This window comes from Onychostoma macrolepis, chromosome 16 (assembly GCF_012432095.1).
Source record: "Onychostoma macrolepis isolate SWU-2019 chromosome 16, ASM1243209v1, whole genome shotgun sequence".
Lineage (NCBI taxonomy): Eukaryota > Metazoa > Chordata > Actinopteri > Cypriniformes > Cyprinidae > Onychostoma > Onychostoma macrolepis.
In genome coordinates this window covers 26,372,109-26,399,575 of record NC_081170.1, presented here as the reverse complement: position 1 = coordinate 26,399,575, position 27,467 = coordinate 26,372,109, and the positions used below count along the sequence as shown (strand labels likewise).

The window sequence follows — 27,467 nt, the reverse complement described above, 5'->3', positions numbered from 1 at the left end:
CTGTCCATCCACTGGTGTCCAGCCACTGGTGTCTAGCAAGAACTGAGTCTGCGGGGCTACAGCTGGATGCCTCTCGACGCGTTCGCCCTTGAGATATTCTTTGAAACGACAGGGGGCGCACAAACGAAATCGTCCTTTAAATCCGCAGGAAGTAGAAGAGAAGTAGGAATTTTACCGGAATTACGTCAGATCATTCAAGATGGACTATTGTTTGTTGATTTAATAACATTTTACATCAAACTTTTTGTTCACTCTTTCATTTCTGTGCATAATGCAGACACATTTCTACATATTGTAGTATAGCTAACGGTATGTGGGTTATTCGACAGTGTTGGAATTTACAGGATGTCTTATTTATTATTCTAACATTTCAAATTAGACCACATTATTAGAGTACAAGTTAGACAAAAATATTGCCACGTTGAGGCTCAAGTAGGTGTAACTGTTCAAATACCAGATTAATGTTATAATGTATATAAGTTGAAACCCTACAGTGTTTTGCAAATGTAACACTTCTATAAAGGTTAGGGACTGCAAAATGTACTTTGCCATAGATTAACCCATGTGATGTCTTTGTTATGTTATATAAAATGAGAAGATATAAGAACAGTTCAAAAGAGCAATGTTGATCAATATTGTTTTATTCTGAATACAATATATTACAGACACATTGTTTTGTGGTGCATAGAATACTTTGCTATAGTTACAGTGCTACAGGCATATGTGAATAATTATTTTAAAACTATTATAAAAATTACAAAGAAAATATAAGCTGTTCATGTTGACTGCGGCGCCGCGCGAACTGTTCGCTCGAGTCACAAAAAATGTTGTGCACACCGCCACGCGAAATGAGGTCACGCTCACCCAAAGCGAACTTCCGCTAACACCGTGATGACGTCATATTTGGCGCGCGCACCCAAGCGAACTTGCGGACGCGTCGAGTATAAACCAGGCTTAAGGGCTCAGAAAAAGCGCACGTCAGACCAGCGCGTGAATAAAATATTTAACCGGCAAGGCTGTAAAGCAGATCCGAATAATGTACATCTGTGATTGCGAATAAATGCAGTGTCCCGTGAGAGTAGCTATTCCGCCGAGTTAACACTGATGTGAATGTATGTGGCTATGTACAGTATATTGAGACGGAGACGCCAGAACTGCAGCCGATAGAATGTGCGCTGTAGCGCGATACTACGATATTTCTTCAAAAGCAGATCGTGGAGACATTTTTATCGTCCACGATCAAAAATCGTCATACCGAACACCCCTAACACACACAGAACAATATTTGGTAACAAACAGAGTTTGGTACCCAGACAGCAAGCAGTGTCGGCCCAGATCCGGCCCACATCTGGCCCGCATGGATTTCACACGGGCCAGATGTGGGCTGGATCTGGGCCAAAACTATGTTGCTGTCTGGGACTTTACAATAAGGTTTCAGTTATTAACATTAACTATACGAATTAACATGAACAATAATTATATAGCATTTATTAATGTTAGTTAATACTAAGTTTAAATCTAAAACATTATTACAATTTAGTTTTATCTGTTAACATTATTAATGCACAGTGAATTAACATGAACATTTTGATTAACTAACATAAACAAACATTAATATATGCTGTAAAATATATTGTTTATTGATAGTTCATGTTAGTTAATGCATTTACTGATGTTAACAAATGAGGCTCTTCGGCACCCCCTGGAACACAGTCTGAAAACTTGATGTATATCTCACACATACTTACACATATTCATATGAAACTCAGTACACATATAGATCTCATTGAGCTGAACAACTTTCACACTGCATGTCAAAGGTTCCGCCCAACAGGAAGTCGGCTATTTAGGGCTGTTTGAAAAGTGCATGCTCTGAAATTTGATATACTCCTCTGAGGATTTCCAACCGATTGCCACCAAACTCGGTGTACATGATCTCAAGACATTGGGGATGCTAAATTGTGAGGGGATTTTTGATATCTCGAACGGTTTGCCCGTGGCGAGGCGATGAAGTTATGGCGAGAAATGAGAAACAGGAAATGCCTAAAAACAGCCACATACATTGTCTGATTTTGATCAAACTTCAGTGGTTTGATCGGTGTATGATGCCGATCGCATAGATGTGACTATTAGGAGTCAAAGTTATAGCCCCACCATCTGGCAGCAGGAAACGTGTCATTTTCAAAATGCTTTGAATTCAGCATCTTATTTTTACTCGATTTGCTTCAAATTTCATCAGAATAATGTCAAAACACAGCCGATGTAAAACTGTGAAGGGAATATTGATATGTAAAATACTGTTGCCATGGCAATGTGTCAAACTTCAATATTCTTTTATGGTGATTTTGAGGCAAATAACACGCTTAGAATTCCATGAAACTCAACACACATATCAGTATTAATGATAGTTAGACACTGGCAAAAGCTCATAAACGGGCATGGAAGAGGCGCTCTATAGCGCCACCTTTTGTCAAAAGTGGGGGGGTTAGTTTTAGCTACAGTCACCAAACTCGGTACATATATTGTTCTCATCAAGCCGGACAACTTTCTAATTTGCTGTAGGGTTAGGGTTAGATTAAGTTGACACGTTCTTGCAAAGTTACTTATAGTCAGTAGAATATCTGTTGGGAGACCAACACAATAAGAAGTTAGTAGATATGAAGTAGACAGTCTACCAATACTCTTATGAGAGTTTATTGACATGTATTTGCAACATTACTTAGTGTCAACAGAATGTTCAAAAGGGACCATCAAAATAAAGTGTTACCCAAAAAAGTCCTAGAACCAGTTATTTGTAGGGCACTGACAACATAATTTGGTAACACTTTATAATAACTGCACGCTATGAATCATTAGGTAAGCATTAGTAATGTTAGTTCATCCTTTTTAAAGCATTTTGCCAACATTAATAGTCATTAGTAAGCAGTTTATAAATACAGCTATAAATGCCTTGTTTTTTATTTATTAGGCATATCTATTACAAAGGAGATTTAAAGGCTCAGTTATTTTCCTAACATAAAAAAATAAACAAACACAACACAGAGGGATACAGAACAGAAATATATTTTCAAGATGCAAAAAATGAAACTGTACAACTGTACACTTGAATTTTTATTAAATTTTTTCAATGAAACTGCAGAGGTTTATTTTTCTTTTTTATCAAGTGTACAGTTGTACAGTTTCATTTTTTGCATCTTGAAAAAATATTTCTGTGTTCTGTATCCCTCTGTGTTTTGTTTGTCTTTTCTGTTTGGGAGATGATCGAGCATTTAAATCTGCTTTGTAAATGCTTTATAAGGTATAAATAGTCCTCACTTTAGATGAGCTCACAAAAATAGATGGCTGGCAATAAATGTTTTATAACTACCTGACTAAATCATGAATTACAGCAGGAATATGTGTTAATAAAGCATATATTAACACACTGAACAATTATTATCATGTCTCTAAATAATTAGAAATAAGAATTATAAATGTACATTTAAATAGTTTATTAATCATTTACTTACACTTTATAAATGATCTTATGAACCAGTGACAACTCCTAATTAACTGGTTTGTAAATAACATAATAATTTAGAAATTATAAATAGATCATTATTAAAGTATGAAAATGCAATTATTAAACATTATATATGCTCAAGAACAAACAATTTATAGCTGTATTTATAAAATGCTTACTAATGCCTATTAATGCTGGAACAATGCTTTGTAAAGGATGCATTGACTATTTACTAATTGTTACGTCCTGAGACGTATTTTGTTTGATTTGTTCTGTGTTATGTGTTATGTATGCTTTTGTTGTTGTTGTTCTTTTTTTTTTTTCATGTCTACTGCTGTCACTGTCGTGGAGGTGATTGGATACACCTGTTGCTGGTTACCCATTCAACTCGGCTCCACTGATTGGCTGCACTCAGGAGGAAGCAGCATAAAGCCAGCACTGTCTCAGCAAAAGGAGAGAGAGAGGGTTGCAGTTTGTAACCTGTCACACGGACTTCTTTTCTCTGGCTCCAGCTAACTTTGTTTTGTTGTTGAGTGCTAACCATTGGTGCTACTGTGAATTTGGTTGTAGATTTGTACATTTGTTTAGGGTTCAAGGGTTTTGTAAGGAAACTTGTAGAGAGGTGGGTGCCTTTTTCTTTAATTGCTTTTCTCCTGGTTATCTGGGTAGTCAAGGAGTTAGGGAAGTTCAATTTTGTTATTCATTTGTTTTTGGTTTATGTATAGGTAAGTTATGTTTAAAATTGAGTTAGAAATCTTTTGTTTGTTATGTTGGCCTTTGCCCCCTCCTGAAGCTAATGTTTCCTTTTATCTTTTTCTTATGATTTAATAAAAAACAATAACAAGTTCTTTTGTTTGGAGTTGTGTTATTGGGGCTGGAGAAAAGAGGTCCCTGTGCTTTCTCTCTCCAAAGTTTGTTACTGCTATGCCCATTACCTCTAGACACAAAATGGCTAGCACGTAACATAATGATTAACTAATGATTCATAGTGTGCAGTTATTATAAAGTGTTACCGGTTTTAAATGGTAACACTTTACAATAATGTCTCATTTGTTAACATCAGTAAATGCATTAACTAACATGAACTAACAATAGACAATATATTTTACAGCATATATTAATGTTTGTTTATGTTAGTTAATCAAAATGTTCATGTTAATTCACTGTGCATTAATAACGTTAACAGATAAAACTAAATTTTAATAATGTTTTAGATTTAAACTTAATATTAACTAACATTAATAAATGCTATATAATTATTGTTCATGTTAATTCATGTAGTTAATGTAAATAACTGAAACCTTATTGTAAAGTGTTACTAAACTTTGTTTGTTACCAATTATTGTTCTGTGTGTGTGTTAGGGGTGTTCGATATGACGATTTTTGATCGTGGACGATAAAAATGTCTCCACGATATGCTTTTGAAGAAATATCGTAGTATCCTGCTACAGCGCACATTCTATCAGCTGCAGTTCTGGCGCCTCCGTATCAGTATACTGTACATCGCCACATACATTCACATCAGTGTAAACTCAGGTAGAGCTACTCTCACGGGACACTGCGCTTATTCGCAATCACAAATGTACATTATTCGGATCTGCTTTAAAGCCTTGCCGGTTAAATGTTTTATTCATGCGCTGGTCTGACGTGCGCTTTTTCTGAGCCCCTACACCTGAAGCGCGCGCACTAAAATCCTGTCAAACGATAATTAAAAAGTTATCTTTTACACTAATACTGTCAAAATACACAAGGTTTATGTATAGACTCTGTTGGTTATGTCTAAAATGAAAGTAAAGAGCTGAGAGAAAACGGATGCGTGCCTCTGTATAGAGAATGGGAACCTACGTCACGCAGCGTCGGATTCCGCCATGTTTTAGGTCACGCTCACGAGCACACAGCACAAACAAATGCAAATCACCACAGGAAAAGCCGACCGTTTTACATTAATATTTTTTGGAAAAACATAAGTTTAGAATAAAACAGACTATGTAAATCTCTTTAAATAAAAAAAATAATAATTAAAAATCGCTCTGTTGTTTGTCTGAGAGGCTGCAAATATTCACGACTAATCAGACTCCTTCACTACAGTGGTACTAATATAGGCTAACTGCTAAAACACTTACAACAATTAACAATGGTTTTACTATAGTAAACGTGTAGCGACCATGTTTTTGGTGTATGTATTAACATTCGTATAACCACAATCTTATTAAATACCATGGATAAACTACGGTTAGAGTAGCAAACCATGTCTAATTTTGTAAGGGGAGAATACACTATAGCTAGATCTCAAACAGTGGATCATTGACTGCGTTTACATGCGCACGAATATTGCGATTATTTCCAATAATCAGAGTAAGGACTTAATCGCATTTTGATGTTTACATGTCAAGAGCAAAGCTCTTACTCCCGTTTACATGCAATTTCCATTATTCTTATTATTCGCTAAGAATTGTGGTTAATTTTTTCACTGCCATTATTCACATACCCCACTGGACAGCACAAATGATGGACTCAGAAAGAGCAGTATTACTGGTCGCTGTTTTAATCTATTTACGTCTAATGCATAATGATTTTGTATCGCTGTATTCCACGCTTTTTCGGCGCCATGATAGAAATATGATGGAATTTGTTTGCCTATACGCTGCCGTCGCGTTCTGTTCGTCCTTTCTGGATGAGGGTAAGGAACAGAGCAACCTGATCTCACAGAATTCCGTGTAATGTTCACGGACTTAATTAACCCCGAATCTGTGGTGGCATCACGGAATCGCCGAAAATTCCGTGATGGGCTCACGGAAGGCATCAGCCGTGGTCCATGCACGGATTCACTGGTTTCCGTGCGTGGAGCACGGCTGATGCCTGTCACTGACTTACATTGGTATCACTTCTGTGAGCCAATCACGGAATTTTTTCTGTGAGCCAATCACGGAATTTTTTCTGTGAGTCCATCACGGAATTTTCGGCGATTCCGTGATGCCACCACAGATTCGGGGTTAATTAAGTCCGTGAACATTACACGGAATTCTGTGAGATCATGTTGCACAGAGACTGCTGGCAGCTTGTTGTGTTTTCCTCAGAATGCGATGCTTTCTTCCCCTCCATCGTTTCTAATCTCCGTATTATTACAGGTGCGTGTCACGTTATTCATATATGTCACAAGCACATGCGCACTTTGGTCAGAGCGGCAATACTGCGAACATGCCTGTATATTCCGATTAAAATCGGCGTACGCCACCTATGTTAATACGATTATGCTTGCTGCCATTATGAGCTTAATCGTATTATTTAGATCGAAGTATTGCGTTTACATGAGGTAAAGCATAATCGCAATATCGCCAAAATCTCATTATAATCGCATTAAGAGGGTCCATGTAAACGCACTCATTGTTATATCGTCATATTGCCCGGTAAAACTGCTCAGTGTTAAGAGTTAAGTCCTGTTTTATACAGTCTATGGTTAAGATCAAGATCTGTATGTTGAATCACTTAATGTATGTACAGAATAAATAATTTCTGCCTTTTAAATTATTATTAAGATCGTTATTATTATTATATTATCATTTTACATTTTTATCATGAAACCTTCTGATATAACTATTATCAACAACAATAAAACTAAACACATTGCGCTGCCTTACCACGCTGAAACAATTCCTATTGGTCATTTAACCTTATTTGCTGTGATCATGATTGGTTAATCTGGCTGTCATTCATGAAACTGGCCAATGAAACTGTGCTTGCCATTTTAAGTTTGAAAATATGACAGTTATCCTGAGTGGTGTCTTTCTGAGTGAGGTCGCTGTGAGTGAGAGAGCTGCTGCGCAATAAAACTGCTAGGTCGGTCCCGAATTATTGTATAATTATTGTATAAAAAAACGTTTACCATTAAAGCTATTATTATATTATAGATCCTATATTCTCGTTCAATTTAGGCCTACTATCCACTTAAACAATATGTCATCAAGTTTCTAATTTTATGTACCGGTACTATTTATGTAAACGCTGCGTAACTTTCATGTGTTTGATGGGCGCACGCGTTGAACATTCGAGGCGCGCATTTAAACTGGAGTGGAGGGTAGTGATGGGTCGTTCTTGAACAATTCGTTCATTTTGAACGAATCTTTAATGTGACTCGGGAAGAAGGAGTTGTCTCAGGGAGTGATTCGTTCAGTCGCGCATGCGCAACATCCTATAGGTTCTGTACTGGAATTAGTTCACCTGTTTCGAGTCTTCGGGTTTGAGTCGTTCGTTCATCACGTGACAGCCTCATACACTAACCTATGCAGTCAGAGCCGGAAAGAGAATTGATTAGTTCACCTCCCAAGTCTTCGGGTTTGAGTAGTTAGTTCTTTTGTCACGTGAGGTGACAGCTTTGGGCAGAGAAATTAGTTAATTTACAACCTTCCTTACAAACGGGTGCATAGTCATTATTATTATTATTACTATTTACTCGTACAGTTATGTGATGCATTTCTGGGCTCAAATTATTGCTTTTAATTTCTGTCACCATGGTTCTTTTCCATAATACTGAATGTAGTAATAAAGATAATAAAGAGTTGGTTATGCTTTAATTTAATTTTTTTTTTTTTTTTGGAGTCTAATCTTCATAAAATACAATGTCTTGTTGTATTTATGTCTTTTGAGTTAACCCTTTAGATTAGACTATAGTGTTACTTACTATACTTTTGTAACATATGACACTTTAGACATTAACACTGTGTACACACTCTTGAATTGTTTTTTTATTGTTTATTTTTGTGCCAGAAAAAGCTTTATCAAAGAGGATAACTATTCCAAAATGAATTAAAACAATTTAAATAAAAAATACAAGAAAATTAAAATATACTAAAGCCACAGAGCCAGATCATAACCTTAATATTTTAAACTAACATTAATCATTCATATTCAAAATGTTATTTGCTTTCACTTTCTCATTGTGTCCTTTTTGACCAATCTTCTTATACAAATATTAGACCAATATGTCAAGTCTGCCTAGGAAAAACAATTATACCAGCAAAGTCAAAATTGGAGTAAAAATGAACAAACTATAAGTGCTTTGGTAATTTTAGGCTTGGATTTTTTTATTATATAGTTATATTATATGTTTATTGATAGAAAAAGACAGTGAAAGGACAAATCAATCAATATTTTATTTATAACAGGGTTTTATTTATTTATAAAATAACACAGATCCTCAAGAAACAGTAACAAAAACATAGTAACAGAAATGAACAGACCATTTTTATTTCTAGGAAAATGCTTATTACACATATTTTGATAATTTTATGATAATTCTTAAATATGATCCAACATACAAAAAATACAGTTTTACTTTATAGTATTTTACTGATCCGGCAAGTGGTCACCTGACAAAAGAACGAACGACTCAAACCTGAAGACTCGGGAGGTGAACTAATCAATTCTCTTTCTGGCTCTGACTGCATAGGTTAGTGTATGAGGCTCAGTGGCGGTTTTAGGCATGGGCGAACGGGGCAGCCGCCCGGGGCAGCATTTTTTCATGACACGTGGGGGGGCGGCACAAGCACTTGGAAAAAAAAAAAAATCATCTGCGACGCTAAGCGGTTTTCTATTATATAACTGTGCGGGGAATTGGCAAATTGGCGCCCCTGCTTGTTGAGAAGGTACCGAGCACAGAAGCTGTGTGAGAAGTGGAAAGGGGAGGGGGGTGCGGCCGCGGGGGACAGTTGACCTCTCCCAAATTAGTGGGACAAGTGGGCTAAAGTCAGTCACACCCAGGGGCGCAGGAAGTGTTTTTTTTTTCATGTGGGCAACTGTTTAATTGTTGGGAATATAAAAAAATCGGAGTGTCTATTTAAGTGCAAATAGCTATGTTGCTGGCAGAGGCTATTTACATTAACTCCACCCACAAATGTATGATTGGGATAGTCAAATATGCAAAAGACGGTTACTAGCTGTCAGATTCAGTGGTGCAGATGGTAAAATTTGCGTTACACTTCTTTCGACACGATTGGCCAGGGTTCGAATCTGCCTTTTGGCGAACTTTTTTTCTCCCTTTTTAAATTTCAAATCACATCACATCAGAAAAGCATTTATTTTTTAATAAAAATGAAGGAAATAATCAAAGAGTTGAACATAAAGTATCGGGTAGGGTTAGGGTAGGTGTAGAGAGGGCTTTTGTCCCAATAAGGTGGCATCCATTTAATAATTAGATATAAAATAAAAAAATTACACTCAGTAAGTTATTGCATACTATTTTATAATGTATTACAATGCAGAAGTGCAGATAATTACCACTATTTTTGCAATAAGTAATGTTTTTCTCTAATAATGTTTTTCGCCATGTTTTTATTTTATTTTAACATAGAATAAATAGAATCTAAAGCTATTTGCACTGTGTAAATAACATATCACTAAAGAATACTGCTATTTTCACTTTGTGGTTTAGTCTTGACTTCTGGTCGTGAGTGACAGTGTTGGGGGATGGGAAATCTGTTGATTGTCGATTATGTATACAGAGTATATTTATTTAAGTTCTGATAACTTATACTGTTTTGTGCAGAATTGTGTTTTTCATGTTGAAGGATTTGTGCAATTGAGAAATATAAGCTTGTCTTACACTTATATTGTTATAGTAAAACTATTTGTGCAAAATTTTTTAGCAAAAAAACCTAAAAAAAAAAAATTGGGAATGGGCGCTCAGAGGGGGTCTCGCCCGGGGAGTAATTCAATGTAGAACCGCCACTGATAAGGCTGTCACGTCTGCCGCACTCGGGCCTGATGCCTGTGGACTGAGCCAATAGGGCCAGATGCAGCGGCCGTTAGCGAGCCGACACTGCCGCATCCGAGCTGGAAGCGACCCGACACTGAAGTGCACGGCGCGCCGGACGTGGCCGTTTAGCATTGAGTGAATTCTGACCGTCTCACGCTAAATGCGTGAGCGGTGGCGGTCCAACCTGTTTATATCTTTATTATTATTTTAATATACTATTTTATCTTGTATTATATTAACCATTTGCACACACGAGCATTATCCGACTGGCTCCTCCCGACCGCAGACGCAGCTTTACAAGCCACTTTCCCCTGCGTTTTTCAGTCAGTTTCTTGACTTTCCCCCTCTTATGAACAACACATTATCATACACAATAAAAGCTCCTTGTGTTTTCTCGGTTTGGCCGATTCAAGCATCCTTAAACAACGCAAAACACAGGAATTTTGAGTTTCCTATGGAGAAAAATCACTTCCTGCCCTCCAGCTGCATTTCGCGCGTCATCAGTGACGTCATGTGCAAACAACCTATTATTAGGCTTGTTTGAGATGCGCCTCGCCTCGCCTGAAATGTAGGCGGCTGCAGTGAGAGGAGGAGTGAAATAAGCGCAGTCAAGACGGACAGTTCTGCCCTCTCGAAGTGGAACGAGATCAAACTAGATCAAAGGCAGATATCGCGTTATTCTCACTCATATGCTGTGCTGCTGATAAACATGATATATTTTCAGTTCTGTTGCTTTTATATGAATATAAATATGATGAACAAGACACACAGAGCGCTTGCTATTTAATTCCATACGAAAGGCGTATATTTATCATTCATTTTTATTTTAATTCAAACATGTATTTTAGATTTTTATAGAAAATATGACAACAATCACATATCTCACACAGAGATCGCACTGTCAGTGTTTGGGAATATTCATGCACAATTTAAATACATGATAGCATGAAATCAGATTAAAAATATAAAACATTTTAGAAGAGAGCATCACGGCTGTCTGAACCAATGAGCATTAAGCTGTGTCGTCCGTCAGTCGTTTCCCATCATGCTTTTGGTCAGCGCAGTTGGTGGAGAGCAACTGCGCGCGACTGCTCAATCCGACACAGCCGCCTCGCCGTCGCGAGAGTTTTTTGGCACACGTCAGCATGACATCAGAGCAAGGCGGACGTAACTCGGACACTTTTCTAACCGGCATGCGTCTCGCGATGATCACCGGTGATCGGTTCTGCGCAGATTTTGCTCATCTCAAACAAGCCTATTCCTTTAATGTTAATAAAACACCAAAACACAAAGAGAAAAATCACTCACTACTCTTGACTGAAAAACGTTAATACAATTGATTTAATAGGAATCAATCTATATAGTGTTTTATTTTTACTGCTAAATAAATCTATTGTACCTGAAAATAAAACACTGTTTTATTTGTATATTACGTGTATTTGTAATGTGTATCTTTTGTTCTCATTTTTTAAAAACAAAGATAAAATAATGATTTGGCCTAAATATCTGTCATTCTTTTTTTAATATTTTTGTTACCTTGAAAGGCTTTGTCTTTATAATAGGGAAATTAGTTTGGCTGTAATGCTCAGACAACTTGCAAAATAGTAAAACCAACATGACAAAGAATCGTGATAAAATCGTGAATTTGATTTTTCCCAAAAAATATTGTCATATGATATTTTTGCCATATCGCCCACCCCTAGTGTGTGTGTGTATGTTTCACAGTCTTTATGGTTTGGATTAACCCATTCTTTGCCGTATCTCTAAAAACCAACCTGCCAGAGGGTTACCGTAAATCCATGTGCCTGCTGTGCACCATTCTCCTGATGCCCCCGGGGTGGCATTTGCACTGATGGCTTGGGCCCGCCATCGCTGCTTGCAGCTATATTTTTAACTTGTTATTGCAAGGTGTTTCAACTGTACACGTCTCAAATGTACTCAGTCTACCCTATGTTAAAATGCTGAAAATATGTCAGTATTTTACGTTAAATGCTAAGAATGCGTCTGTATTACACGTTAAAATGCTGTAAATATGTTAGAAATGTACGTTTTAGTGCATATGAAAACCTAAGTAAATGTAAGTTTTGTAGAACCACATTTACGTAAAATACATATGAATTCTCATGAGATCACATTGTATTATATAACAGTTTAGCACATGCATTGCAAATACAGCTGAACAAGCTTTTCCAGAGGCCTTATTATGCCAAGAATGTCACAAGATCATAATGGGTTCTCCCAAATGGTATCCCTTTGCAGGAAAATAATACATTTTGTATTTTAACTTTATTACATTCAATCAATAAATAAGCCTTGGCTCAGAAGATATTTGCAATTGTGGCATTTATGTGGGTGTGTGGAATTTTTAGAAGTAGGCTATTCTTGTTTAAAATCCATTCACACAGGTTTATTAGAGTCTGATCACATGCTAACGCATTATTAACTGAACCATCACTGTGCAATTAGCACACTGAAGCATGTAAATCTGTGTTTGTGTGTGAATTGCAGTGTAACATAGTTTCCTTTCCAGAAATCAACAGAAGCTTTGAACCAAAGCTATTTAAAAGTATATACTATTATACAGGTTATCTATGATAATCTAATCACAATAATATTACACCAAATCTGTGACAAAATCACAGAGAGTGGGGAACAATTAAAAAAACTGTGTTACCTGCATATGTCCATTCTTTAGCTTAAAAAAAAAAGAAGAACACACAAAAGTTAAAACAGATTCTCTGTGTATTTCAGGTAACAATTAAATTGTAACCTAATTATTAAGACATACAAAAAATACCATCAGTGACTAGCACATTAGGGCAGTTTAATTATATAACAATTAAAAGTTACTGAAGCATCAAAAAGCAAATAAATCTTTTCATCTGTGTTCTGTAGCAGTGATCACCAAAAAGTTGTTACAACAGGCCACTGCATTAATATTACATAGATAATCAAAGTCTTACCAGTTCCTGAGCACTCCACACACTTGTAAAAGAGAAAAAAAGCCACTGTTATCCAGACAAGGTCCATTCTTTCACTCTCCTCTCCACAGGCTACACACACTCATACAATGAGAAAGCTATAGACACACCAGTACACTAGAAAATGGTAGGAAAATCTTAACAGGTCTATAGCAAAACAACTTGAAAAATGTATCCAAGAATTTTCTCAAAGAAAGAATAATTTGTGTTCCTTTTCTGGACTTGGGTGATTTGGTCCAGTGAGCTGAATTGTGAAAGAGAGTGGCATCACATGCCACAGGAGAAAGAGAGAGAAACAGAGAGAACTGAAAGGAGAAAAGGACAAGTGAACGAGAAAATCACTTGCTGCTGGACACTGAAAAATGTGTATGACACAACTAGCTGAGGGGGGAGGACTGAGGGGGAGCAGGGAGAGCCTGACTGAAGGGGTACTGAGGTGATAATGAAGAGAATGAATAGAGACTGCGAGAGGGAGACCAGAGAGGACAGAAAGCGCAGAATTGATGTAGCTCATCTATTGCAAACTACAATTGCTATTTGACAAATTTAGCATGCGTAACTATTTCTCTGTGCTGTTAAAATTCATAGTAATTAATAAAAAGAAGTATGCATGCTAAAATAAAACAATGATATGGTAATGAAAGATGAGTCATGTAGACACTGATCAGGGTTGCCGCTATGGTTTCCAGGCCCCCTGAATATCATTGACTCAGGCCACTCCGAGATCGCATTCCCCCTCAGTAAAAAAAATGCGTCCCGGGCCCCCTCTCCCTTGCCGGGCCCTTGGAATCGTCCTAACCTTCCCCCCGTTATGGCACCCCTGACACTGGTTGAAACAACTGAATTAACAGGAATTTCCCAAACGGAATAAAATGCAACTAGATTAAATGCATCTTAAAAAGTAAATACATTTTGTGTTGAATTGAAAATAATGTTTCTACAAAGTTTAAAACGTCTGTTTTTAAGCCCAGAGTTCAATGACCTCATTGAACGCCTTATTACGCTTCATTTTTCAAACGCTGGAGGGCAGTAAACTCCATCCTATAATTTCTACGACCTCTTCTTTGTATTTAAATGTTAAATGTCAGCTTTTGAAATATGATATCTAAATTTTATAAATAGCTATAGTTCTCCTGTGCTATCTTTGTGTTTACTGTTATTGTTATTGTGATTTTATATAGGCTACCTGTATGCACATGTGTATGCACAAGTGTTTTGGCTCTCTGATTTATTTAAGAAATGTTTATTAAGATTTATTTAATATTATAGGAATTATTTCACGAATTTTTACATTAAATTAATTGGCCAATAATTAAAGAATCTCTCTGGAACAATGAGGTGTTTGGATGTTTGCTTTGGATTCCCTTTATTTCCATTGGAAATAGTTCCTCGTAATTCTAATGTGCTCCTCTAGTAAATGTAATGTAGCAGCGCCGTCTTGTGAGACTTCTTTCATGTGTATTTTCATGCCACGATGTCATTTGTCCTCGCCACATTTAAAGATTTAACGGCTCAGTTATTTAAAAAAAAAAAAAAAAAAAAAACTTCATTTAACGTTTCAGCTTCGGTACTCCAATCCGTTCCCTCCTACTTAAATTTAACAGCGTAGTGATCCGTTTCAACGTGAAACCGTTGCACAGTCTTACGTAACGCTCCTTATCCATGAAGCTTTCACCATTGGTCAATCATTAGCGAGTAGGGCGTGTTAGAATGGTTATCATAATTTTCATTGGCCTATTCCGTATTAGAGGCGTGGCTATGGATTTCATTCACAAACCTCACAGGCTGCAGTTCACGTCCATGTAAACGTTGCTCTTAAAGGGATACAGGGCAGGGCAGGCCCATTTTTCTGGAATATATTATATATATATATATATATATATATATATATATGTTTATTGTTTGCACAATGGAAGAGCAGTAAAAAAAAAAAGACATTCCGTTTTTGAACGAACCCAGAATATGACCAAACCCTCAAGAGAAATGTCTGTAATCTTCTAATTGAAGTCTTTAAATGTAAAAAAATAAAATAAAAAAAGATGTATGTAAAGGTTAATGTTAAGATTAAGATTATTACTTCATACACCTATGAGAACAGCATGACAGCTTTGTTCATAGTGCACTTTCTGTTCCCTAATTAATAGTCCGTGGACGGCCTGTTTGAGACTCAGTGCAACAACTATTCTGAATGTATACTTTATGCCCTAAAATCTCGAGACATGGCTGCTGAAAACCAGTATGGGTGCGGAAATTGTTTTAAAGAATATGTTAAACAAAGAAAACGTCATTCATTTTTATAATTTTTTCATTCATTAAAATGCAAAACAAAAACATCAGCTATAAGTCCTCTACAAATGTAGTGCAAACCTTGAAGAAAGCTTGTTCCTATGAACTGTTTTAGTGCTATTCAGGTGAGACTAAAGACAGGTTCACGTGTGTCAGTCGACTTGTCTGACATGGAGTCTGTAGATTAGCTGTCTTTCAGTGGAAGATTACCACGTGTTAGTGAGAATGAAATTATGATTTTATGATTGCCTTGCGTAATGATTTTGCTCCTTTCATTACAAGAGTGAATGCACCCTATATACATTACGCACACACACGCTGCACTTACTGTATCTTTTTGACCTGCGCGTGTTTACACTTCTGCTCCTCTGCGCCCATGCCAACACAAATACCACACGCATGGGCGGAGCTACGAGTCATTGACTGGCCAGTCGCAGAAGAGCGGAACAATTACTGGCTAGATCGTAAGCCAATAAGACTGTTACTAACTGACTGCAGTGGCCAACGAGAGGCTGTGCGTGGATGGCACTAAATTGGGCACGTGTGTCCATGCACATGTTGACACTCGGGATGTGAGGAGAGAGAGTAAGGAGCTGATCTGTGGGGTAGAGTAGACGGGATCGTCGGACAGGGTTTGCGTTGCTTGAACAGATGCCCTGAAGTTGAGGTATGTTTTTTTTTTTTTTTTTAGGATTTTTTTTTTTTTTAGTATTATTAAACAATTCGTTGTTAGGGTGCATGCCACACAGGGATAGTAGGGAATATAATTTAGATTGCTCACTTTGACATTGGTAAACTGTTATTTGATACAATGTTCATGTATGTATCCTGTTCCTGCAACTCGGCATATGAGTGTAACTGTCTGTGCAATCTATGTATGTGTGTGCAGTTACATTTAAAATGCGATAGTATTCTATTGCATTTTAAATGTAACTGCAATTAGGGGAACTGTATATGTATGTTTATGTGTATATATACAGAACAACAGAACCAATCACAACTGTCATTTTCATTGCTGCTTAATGTCTGAGCAGCAGAGAGAGAGAGTTACATACTGAACATGAAGAGTAGACAGCTAAATGGATTGGAGGAAGACAGGAGGAAAGAGATATACTTTGTTTTTAATATGGGTTTGCAATGAATAGAGGCACACTTGAAGAGAAAGAGACAGAGATTAAAAATGGTTGGGGGAGGGGAAAGGAACATGAGGCAGTCAAAAGTGAGTGTTTTTGTGTTTTTATGCTGCTGCCTCTACCCTGTCCGTGTGTGTGTGTGTGTGTGTGTGTATTTGCTAGAGGGAGAGGAGAGAGAAAATGAAGAAATAGAGAGAGCCTAGCTGCCTTCTTTAACCACTAGTGTTAAAGCATCCTGCTGCACCCCTCCCCCTTTACGATACACACTTACACAACCGAATCATGCACACACTTACACACTTACACAGGCATGCATGCTTCTCTCTTTTCTGTGATCTCACAGGGTCAGACAGACCCCATGTACTCTGTACTGGCTCCGACAAAGCAGTATCGATGAAATAAATTTAATAATGAAATTGGGTGTATTTGATTTTATTGAAAGACTACGATGTAATCTGAACCTTGGAAGAATTAAAAAAAAAAAAGTGTAAAATAAAGAAATCACATGAATAAATTACAGTTTAAAATATATTAAAATAGAACAACTATTTTAAATTGTTGTATATTTCACATTATTACTGTTTTTGCTGTGCTTTCGATCAAACAAATGCAGACATCCTCATCATAGGTTTACTTAAAAAAAAAAAAAAAAATTTATAAAAAAAATTAATAATAATAATATTATGGAAAACCTAACTTCAGTGGTTTGATGATTCACATTAATTTTTTCCAGTTTTGGCATTTTGTTGGGTTTTTTTTTTTTTTGATCTCAGGAATTTATTAAGGTAATTATGGATTAATTATTGGAAAGTCATTTCATTTCCATTTGTATTCATAAATTTTGAATTGGAAACTTTTATCTAAATTCAGAAAAACCATTGTGCTTCCTGTTGTGTTGTTGATTGTTCATATCGCTCCTGTTATTGAAACCGTCCTAATGAAATACATTTTAAAACTAAAATTTGGTTTATTAAGATTTATTGAAATATGGTTTGTTTTTGAATATGCAATATGATCTTAGAGATTAGAATGGAAATGTATTTCAGATCTAATTTGAACCTGGAAATAAACAGAAAATTTGAGCATTTAAAAAGTGTAAAATAAAGAACTGATAAATGAATAAGACATATTTACAATTTTGTTGCTAATTTGTGGCATTGCCCATTGAAGGTCCGATTTCTTTTAGCACAAAGTGTACCAATAGTGCATGTATACATGCATACATTCTGACATTCATGTAAATTTAATTTAACTTAAATGTGTATGCTCATCAACAAATTTGGAATTAAAAAAAAAATATATATATATATATATATTAAATGCAATACATAAGCAACTAGTGGTCTCCGACATTTGGGCCCCACTATTGCCAAAGTTTGCACATTTTGTAACATTGTTGAATACCCTCTAGTCAGCCTATTATGTTTTTTTTTTTTAATGCATGTCTCTGTCTCTCTCTCTTCTTTGCATTCATTTTACACACACGTTTTTATTTAATTTATTTATTTAATATTTAAAACTTTGACTTTTAAGGATATTTCCCTCTTTTTTTCTATCTCTCTTTCCCACAGTCATGCAGTCCACAGAATTTATTTCCTCTCAGCCATCACAAGATTCACTAAGCTCAAACAACAATTTCTTGTTCAGTGATGAAACAGATGCTTTCCTGTTGGAGGACAGGGACAAGCCCCATGGAATCCATTTGACTCAGTCAGGTCTCTCTAACAGAAATGTTCACAGTATGAACAGGGAGCAGGAGCATCCTGGATCTCAGTGGGCATGTGATGGGTTCATTGTGTCTAGTGACCCTGAGAGGTCACAGGACAACAGTCATGCTAGGTCAACGTCTTCATCCATCTCATCATATCTGTCTCTCTCCTCGTCATCTTCGTCTGTATTGGGATGGAGCAGCTCAGAGAGTGAGCAAGGGAAGAATGGAGGAGCTGAAGGTGACCTGCTGTTTGCTCGTAAGGTGAGAATTTTTCTACCAATTCTTAACCCTTTACACATGGTGTTAACATCTGTCTCGAGTAGTCCAATGAAATGTAGCCAGTGGAGATCCATTACTTTTTACCTGTAGTATTTATATGCATCACAAATGTGACTTTTCTTATGATTAACAATCAAGATGAAATTGAAGTGCATACTTTAAGCTTTAAATCAAGGGGCTGAACAAAAATATAAAATGCTTAGGAACTACAACCCTTTTTATACACATCCCCCTCCCCCATTTTCAGGGGCTCAAATGTAATTGGACAAATAAATATAAGCATAAATAAAAAAAAAATTATATTTTGTTGAGAATCCTTTGCAGACAATTACTGCCTTTTGTCTGGAACTCATGGACATCACCAGAGACATGGGTTTCCTCCTTTGTGATGCTTTGCCGGGCCCTTACTGCAGCTAACTTCAGTTGTTGTTTGTTTGTGGGTCTTTCTGCCTTTAGTTTTGTCTTCAGCAAATGAAATGCATGCTCAATCAGGTTGAGATCAGGAGATTGACTTGGCCGTTGCAGAAAATTCCACGTTTTTACCTTCAAAAACTCCTGGGTTGCTTTTGCTGTATGTTTTGGGCCATTGTCCATTTGTACTATGAAGCGCTGCCCAATGAACTTTGCTCCATTTGGCTGAATCTGGGCAGAGAGTATATCCCTATACAATTCAGAATTCATCCGGCTGCTTCTGTCTTCTGTCACATCATCACTAAACACCAGTAACCCAGTGCCACTGGAAGCCATGCATGCTCATGACATCACACTGCTCCAGCATGTTTCAAAGATGATGTATGCTTTGGATAATGAGCTGTTCCAAGCCTTCTCTGTAATTTTTTCTTCCTGTCATTCTGGTACAGGTTGATCTTAATTTCAGACATCCAAAGAATGCTTTTCCAGAAGTGGTCTGGCTTTTTTAGATGTTTTTTGGCAAAGTTTAATCTGGCCTTGTTTGCACCTTGTGGTGAACCCTCTGTATTTACTCTCTTGAAGTCTTCTCTTGATTGTAGACTTCGACAGTGACACGCCTACCTGTTCTTCTCTTGGCTGGATATTGTGAAAGGGCATTTTTTTTTTACAATAGAGAGGATCCTCCGATCATCCACCACTGTTGTCCTCTGTGTACATCCATGCATTTTTATGTTGGTGAGCTCACCAGTGCATTTTTTTTCTCAGAATGTACCAAACTGTTGATTTGGCCACTCCAAATGTTCCTGCTATCTCTCTGATGGATTTGTTTTGTTTTTGAAGCCTAACAATCGTCTGTTTCACTTCTATGGAGGGCTCTTTTGACCGCATGATGTGGGTTTACAGCAACCGCTTCCAAATGCAAATGGCACACTTAGAATCAACTCCAGACCTTTTACCTACTTAACTGATGTTGAAATAACAGAGGAATAGCCCACATCTGTCCATGAAATGACTTTTGAGTCAACTGTCCAATTACTTATGGTCCCTTGAAAAAGGGGGGAGGTACATATTAAAGAGTTGTAATTCCTTTAGCTTTCCTCCAATTGTGATGAGAATACCCAATTCAAATTAAAGCTCAGAGTGTGCACTTTAAGCCCATATTCGTTATATAACTGTAACTTGAATATGTTTTGGTCAACAGCTAAAATAATAAACATCATGCCTATGTCCAAATATATATGGACCTGACTGTATTTATCTGGCAAATACTTTTATTTAAGGCAAACAGAACATGTTCTGAGAACAGATGGTTATTTTCTCTATAGGAGACACAGCAAAGTTTAAAACCCTTATTTTAGCACAGTGGTTGATTGCCAGGTGGTCCTTCACTGTCCTCCAGGACACATAAAGATGCATTAGTGTTTACACCAGAACATTTTGACTCCATTTGCATATGCATTTAGTGCTGTCCACTTGTGATGTGATTGCCTAAAACCGATATTAATATCAGATGCAAAAAAGATCTTAAAGAGTTATTAATTGAATATCAGGATCGTGGCTTTCTCTCTCTCTCAGTGTTTAGAACTCCAGGGGTATGTTCGGCCTCTGCTGGAGCTTCTAAATGGACTGAAGAAAGGGCGATTTGACAAAGGTGAGACAAAAGCAAACTGTTTCTGTGTGTGTCTAGGCTTAAACATTCCTCTTTGTAAGGATATACAACAGCTGTAATTGGCCTGTAATAAACTCTATAGTTTAGAGTGTAGCAACCCTTTTATGTGTGTTATTTATTTCTCTCTGTTCTCTTATTTTTTGACTCTTTCATTTTTGTGTGTCTGTGCTTTCCTTTTATGTAACACTGACAAGGTGCAACCCAAGGCCTTATTAAAACTAAATGTCAATTTACTTTATTGTTTTCAGTTATAGCACATTTCAATACACGGAAAAACATCAGGCTGTGCAGGACGTGATTTAAGCTGACTCTTTATGATGAATACTGATATTGTATCAGTACATTTACTGCTTGTGATTGGCAGGTCTGAGCAGTTTTCAGCAGAGTGTTGCAATGGACAGAATTCAGAGGATTGTAGGAGTCCTGCAGAAACCACATATTGGGTGAGAGAGTGTGAATATCAATAAGAACTGTATTAGATTTTAAGTATTAGAAAAAGTTTGTTTTGCAGTATTTCAGAGTTGTTAGGTATAATCTTGTCTCATTGTTTGCAAGTATTTATGACATTATCAGGGGTCCGTCTTCTAAACAACATCCAAGCTTAATGCAACTTATGTATAAACATCAGAACACAACGTTCTGTAGAAGGTGCTACAAATAAAAAGCCAGCAAAACAGCCAAAATTAAGCAGTCAGTAGTTTAATTTGTGAAACGCCAGTCTGTGGAATTTTTTATTATATTTGCTACTAGCAGCTTTACACCAAATTTTCTGTGAATCAAACATGAGACCATGCTATCCTGATTGAATTTACATTTGTACTTATGCAACCATTCAAAAGTTTGGGGTCAGTAAGATTTTTTTAATTTTTTTAAGAAATTAATCTTTTTATTCAGCAATGATACATTAAATTGTCAAAAGTGACAGTGAAGACTTTACATTGTTACCAAAAAAATATTTTAAATTGTTATAATATTTCACAGTTATACTACTGTTTTCATCAATTAAATAATACAGGATTGGTGAGCATAAGAGACTTTCATTATGGGGTTTCTTTGAAAGAAATTAAAAATACAGCATTTAATTTTCTGAAAAACCTGCTTATTAACTTTATCAGTCATTTGATTCACATTTTGCCACCAAAACAACTATTAATAGGACATATTCTTTAAAATTTGGCAGTTTGTTGATTGAATTTTTACTCAGTAATTCATAAAAGTTGTTATAGATTAATTATTATTGCTGATGCATCATTGTGCAGTGTAGGCAGAATCATTGATAATAACTGGATTTTTGGCAACAGTGCAGAGCTCAACAACTGTCTATTTATAAAACTACTTTATACCATGGTCTGTCTGAATACTAGATTCTGATTGGCTGGCAGGTATGCATTAATACTGTTTAACCCCTTAACTGTCACCGTCCACCCTGTGGGACGCCTACATTTACTTCTCTATTTTACAATTAAATCCTACTCTAATCATGACAAACTATATATCGTTGGAAAGGTCTAAGACTCCTAAATAGGTATTTTAACACTTTTTTTTTTGTTAAAAAATTATGTAGGAAAAGTAATAGATTAATTTATGACAAGAGTGGACCTGAAAAATCTACATCATAACAGGAGTTCTGACCTTTGTCACAGAAAGTCTTCTTAGTTGCCTTTTTCTCTATCACGCTTTAAAAATCATAAGAAATTATTTATCAGTTGAAAACATAAAATCTCAAAATTCATCCTTTGAAACCCATTTTAAAATCAGTCATTGCATTACCATGGAAATGGTACATCAAAATCATGTTACAAAATGTTTTCATTCATGAATTATAAAAATTTAAGTTTGGATAGTGCACTATAATGTCTCTGTTCAAAACTGTGAGTGACAGTTAAGGGGTTAATACACAAGTAGTTCCAAGTCAGTTTAATCACAGTTCTATATTAAAGCGCTGATTCAATTGATGCACACAAAACCACACAGACATACACACCAAGAGAGAGAGATCGGATATTAAAGATTGCGCAGTGCACACACAGAGACGAGGTGGTAAAATCGCTGTTTTTGAAGTAACTTAAACACAGCTTCATTGTTTGTAGAGAGATGTGCAGATGCAGGTAACACACACACACAACTGTCATCTCTCTCTCTCGATCCATCAATCAATGCTATAATTCATTCAAATAAATGTGATCTTACTATTTCGTCTCTGTGTCTGATTTGAAGCGGGCAGAATGCTGGCGCTAACGAGCTGTAGGCCTAACTGATGAAATATTCCACTGCAAACATCATTAACAGCTTTAACTTTTCAGTGCTGGCAAGTGACCATGGTATAAGCGGGATAATGCATGTCTAGCTGTGCATTAAACTATTTTAATGCACTTCGCAGAGGCAACCACTTGGCCTCCACGTGGTGCATTAAAATCGATTAATGTTAGCCGTGCTTTATCCCTTACTTAACCAAGGTTGATGATTAATTAAGATGCTGTAAAGTTATATTGTTGGAAGTGTTCACTTATTGATCAAATTATTGTTATTATTCATAATACACAAACTAATTGTAAAATACAAACATAATATTAAACCAGCTGGCAGTAATTTTCTACCCTCAAGTTTGCACAGATCTCTTGAAATATGGACGTTTCACTAATGTGTGGCATCAGAATGAGTCGAATTACTTATATAATTGACAACATCAGACTATATATTTGTCTGTTATTGTGTGCTTTTTTTTCACTTTCCCTTGATCTCTACAGAGAGAAGTACTTACCCACTTTGCTGCAGATAGAGGTGATGCTAAAGCTTTGGTTCCCTCAAGTGACTGCTCAAGTTTCTGTGACACCTAACCCTGCTGACCTTTCACCTCGAAACATTTCCACCCATGGCAGCAGCAATATCACTCCCCCACACAAGCACAAAGACCAATTACATATTCCAGTCAAGGTTAGAGACGCACACACGAGACACACAGCATATTATTTGGTGCGCTCCATTTTATACTGTGTGATTTTATAGATATTGATGCCCTTTTTTTATTTTCTCTTGGCTCTTGCAGAAGCGAAGATTGAGCTGGTCAGACACAGATTCACCCTCCTCTTCACCTCCCATGGTGTGTAAAAGCTCAAACCGTGAATGTTGTGAAGAGCAACATCTATGGCCATATGTTGATGGAGGGGAGGGCTCTTCAGAGGCTCCTCCCCTTTTCTCAAACAAGAACACATCAGACAAGCAATTTGGTGAAACCCTGGAGCACAAGGTTATCCAGTGGTCAGGTTCAAGACTGACATGGGTGCACATTGCGCCCATTTTCTCCCCACCTAAATCTGGTCCCTCTCATAAAGGCAGAATGGCAAAAGAAAGAGGAAGCAGAAATGTCCTCCTTCCAATTTCCCCTCTCACCAGCAGGAGCAGTCCAGCCATGCAGGACAGCTTTGTCTCTTCCACTACACCTTTTTCAGAGCCAACTAGATACCAGTGCCAGTCTGTGAGTTTAGGGACAACAAGTCCATTGCAGGAGTATGCCCAAACTCCACCAATCACAATGAAGCCTTCAAACCTTGTACAGCAAAGCACTATACAAACCTGATGCAAAAAAGCACAACCAGCTGAAAGTCTTCTCAGTGTCAGAGAAGAATTAAAGTATAGGATGTTGAAAGTTTTGAAGGTTGTATATTGCAATGATTGCAAAAGAATTTCCAAAAAAAAAAAAAAAACTGAGACTTGAATTTTATATTGATTGGGTTGAAAATTTGGCTCTTTTGAACTTGAAACGAAAGTACCTAAATTTAAGGTGAAGTAGATTTAGTCAGTCAAACAGATAGCCCTGCCCCAAAATCTTGATATTGGTTGAGCCAGTGCTGTGTTGTGTTGGACAAGATGCTTAAACACGCAGAATTTTGCCCAACAGAGACAGTTTTTACATGACAGTAAACATCCAAAAAATTACACATTTCACCTTTAAGGAAATGTGATATCGCTTGTGGATGTGCTGTGCCCTCAAAAGTTTGTGTTTAAATCTGAGGGGAATTCTAGTCATTGACTATGCTTTAATCCTAAAACAAGGTTGAATTAAGACTAGACAGCAATAATTTTAAAGAAAAGTTAACACAAGCTTAAGCGAGTGGTATGACTTGGCATTTGAATATATATCATTAATAAGATAGCATAAAATAAAAGGTTTAGTTTTTGCTATATTTTGTTTTCTCAAACTGCTACTGAGAATTCTGAGAATTACATTTGTTATAATTACAGTTTGAAAAAGCTGCCAGTAGACAACACAGTGCTGGTGTGAAAGGTCCTTTTTGTAGCTCTGAGGAAAAATGTAGCAGCAGCATAATTGACTTTTCAATATCTGATATAATGTGAATTTATGAGCGGGTTGTAACAGAAGTTGTTACAGTTTCTTTTACTGCGTTTTATAAAGGCAGTCATTTTGTCCCACCCTAGTGGGAGCTTTGTGCACTGGTTTGGGTGGTTTATGGGGGGACACACATTAGTAAAATTGGAAAATCTAAAAATGCACAAAGTTTTCTGCAAGGGGTAGGTTTAGGTGTAGGGTTGGTGTTATAAGGTGATCGAAAATACAGTTTGTACAGTATTAAAACCATTACGCCTATTGAGAGTCTCCGTAAACCACCAGTACCAGTGAGTATGTGAGAGAGAGAGAGAGAGAGAGAGTGTGTGTGCTAGCAGTGGTGGGTTTTTAAATGAAAATTAACCACTTAATTTATTTGCTGTAGAATCTTTGTGACAACGCATCAGGCTGGAAAAACTAACCACAACTACTATACACATTATGTTAGCATGTCTAACTGAGTAATGTCAGATGGTCTGTGATGGCATATGACCAGTGGCTAATGGTAATTGTCAACATCATATTATGTAGGAAATTATGTAATACCCAGGTTGAAAGAGAAAAGACGATTTTGATGGCAAACCTCCTACTCTCACAGATGAGAATTTAAGTGCTTGAATGAGGCACTTGAGTGATATTAGACATCTAAAAAAGGAATAAGAGGACAAAACCATCATAAATAGTGCTAATATGCCAACCTTTATTTATTCACTTGTTGATTTCAACATTTATTTATGATTATTTGTATATGTATTTATTATTATGGCAGCTGAGGTCATGGAGTATTTATTCATATGGCAGGTTTTTGTCATGGAATTGCTGTGTGGAAAATGTGAAATTGGGAAACCTGTGCCTTTTCTCTAGAAACGATATGTATATTCTTATTCATACTCGTATTTGTTAATTGTGTATTTTTATCAAATGGTACAGAACACAAAATCTCAAAACTTCATGAGAAAACTGCATTTGGATACAGTAACAATTTACCACTAACTGCACAGTGAAGTACAGTAATTAGTATGACCAAGAACAAATGTGTCAATGTGAACTAGTCATAGAAACATTCAAAGAGAAGCTGTATTTTCTGACCAGTCACTGCACGCAGTTGTGATGCATCCAGGAACCATCAAATTTCTTGGATCAGTATTTTTGGAGCAGACAAATTATAATGTTAAAATGCACTTATGCATCGATTAATTTCTGGAAAAAAAAGAAAAATGATTTTCTGTGGCTGTAAACAATGTAATGAGGGACAAAAAATTGCACAATTTCACATGCTGCTAAATTATTGATTTAAAAAGAGTCCAGGTGCCCCTAGCAATAGAAATTTTTACCATGTTAAAAATCATAACTGATATCTGCGTCAGCTTTATTATATGTAATTGACTTTTTTACATAATGATTTTGTAGAAATTTGTTGCACTTATTTTAATTTTATTTTGTCATGTTTTATACTGTATTGGTTGTTTAAGACCAAGAGCAATGATCATAAATGATGTATAATGGCTGTTTAATCTGTCTTTTTATAAAACTGTTGTACCACTCTGCACACTGGAAATCGTTCTGTCTGTCCTTCTTTTCAGTCTCTCTCTGTCACCTATATTTTATTTATATAGCGCTTTTTCACTCTGATTCACCTGTTTTTCCCTTCTTCATCCCATACGTTTATTCTTCTTATCTTTTTTCAACAAAGACAAGCATTTTAATAAACTGCATTTTAGATGTACTATTTGACTATGTTGTTTTAGTGGTGTGTATGTATACTGTATGTGTTTTGTGTGTTAGGTAAGGTTTATAATGTGCACTTGTGTTTTGGAGATTCTGTCTGTATATTTAGAGTGCAGATGTTTATACTGAGGCAGTGTTCTGTACTGAGGCATAACTTTATATAGTGGCAACAAGCTTTGATGAGGCAGATCTCTAATATTGAGGCAATGCTCTAGTGAGGCAGAGCACTATATTGAGGCAGTACTCCAGTTAGACAAAGCTCTAAAATTAAGGCAGTGTGCTATAATGACAGAGCTCAGTATCAGTGCTTCTAAAAACCATATCACAGCACTGCTCTAAACCACTAAAACCAAAGCACTGCTCTACTGAGGCACATACATATAGGCTACTGAGTCAGAGCTCTATACTGCAGCAATACTGTAGAGCAGGGATCTCCAACCATGCTCCTGGAGAGCTAACATCCTACAAACTTCCAGGACAGGTTTGAGATACTCATTTTCACATTGTTTGCATTATTTTCAAATGTGGCAGATGTGGTTTAGAACCGCTGCTATGAGACCGAGGTCTACTCAGGCAAAGGTCTATACTGAGATGGGGTTTCATCCTGTTTGTGTATTTCTTTGTGTGTGCATGCCTACACATCTTTGAGTGTGTGTGTCAGCCTCCGAAGC

At 36.6% G+C, this 27,467-nt stretch overlaps 2 protein-coding genes across 2 annotated transcripts in view; one reads left to right on the top strand and one right to left on the bottom strand.

Annotated features, from left to right (window-relative positions):
- ca14 (carbonic anhydrase XIV) overlaps positions 1-13,526 on the bottom strand; it is a 93,420-nt gene extending 79,894 nt beyond the window's left edge. Inside the window, exons 1-2 of the mRNA XM_058747919.1 lie at positions 13,217-13,526; positions 12,928-12,948 (exon numbers count right to left, since the gene is read on the bottom strand). Of these exons, the coding sequence (XP_058603902.1) occupies positions 12,928-12,948; positions 13,217-13,283 (88 nt within the window). The 5' untranslated portion in view covers positions 13,284-13,526. The remainder of the gene's footprint in view (positions 1-12,927; positions 12,949-13,216) is intronic.
- A 2,508-nt stretch (positions 13,527-16,034) lies between these two features.
- LOC131521214 (uncharacterized) lies at positions 16,035-26,797 on the top strand. Its single transcript, XM_058745735.1, has 6 exons — positions 16,035-16,187; positions 18,225-18,625; positions 20,630-20,705; positions 21,088-21,166; positions 23,471-23,657; positions 23,770-26,797. Exons 2-6 carry the CDS (start codon positions 18,227-18,229, stop codon positions 24,298-24,300), a joined length of 1,272 nt encoding a protein of 423 aa, XP_058601718.1. The 5' UTR covers positions 16,035-16,187; positions 18,225-18,226; the 3' UTR covers positions 24,301-26,797.
- The last annotated feature ends 670 nt before the right edge of the window (positions 26,798-27,467 follow it).

Bases quoted from the DNA above. Each gene is read 5' to 3' on its own strand.
- LOC131521214 (XM_058745735.1), top strand. From the start codon at position 18,227: ATGCAGTCCACAGAATTTATTTCCTCTCAGCCATCACAAGATTCACTA. The intron at 18,626-20,629 runs GTGAGAATTTTT...TCTCTCTCTCAG, and splicing joins ACCTGCTGTTTGCTCGTAAG to TGTTTAGAACTCCAGGGGTA. The intron at 20,706-21,087 runs GTGAGACAAAAG...TGTGATTGGCAG, and splicing joins GAAAGGGCGATTTGACAAAG to GTCTGAGCAGTTTTCAGCAG.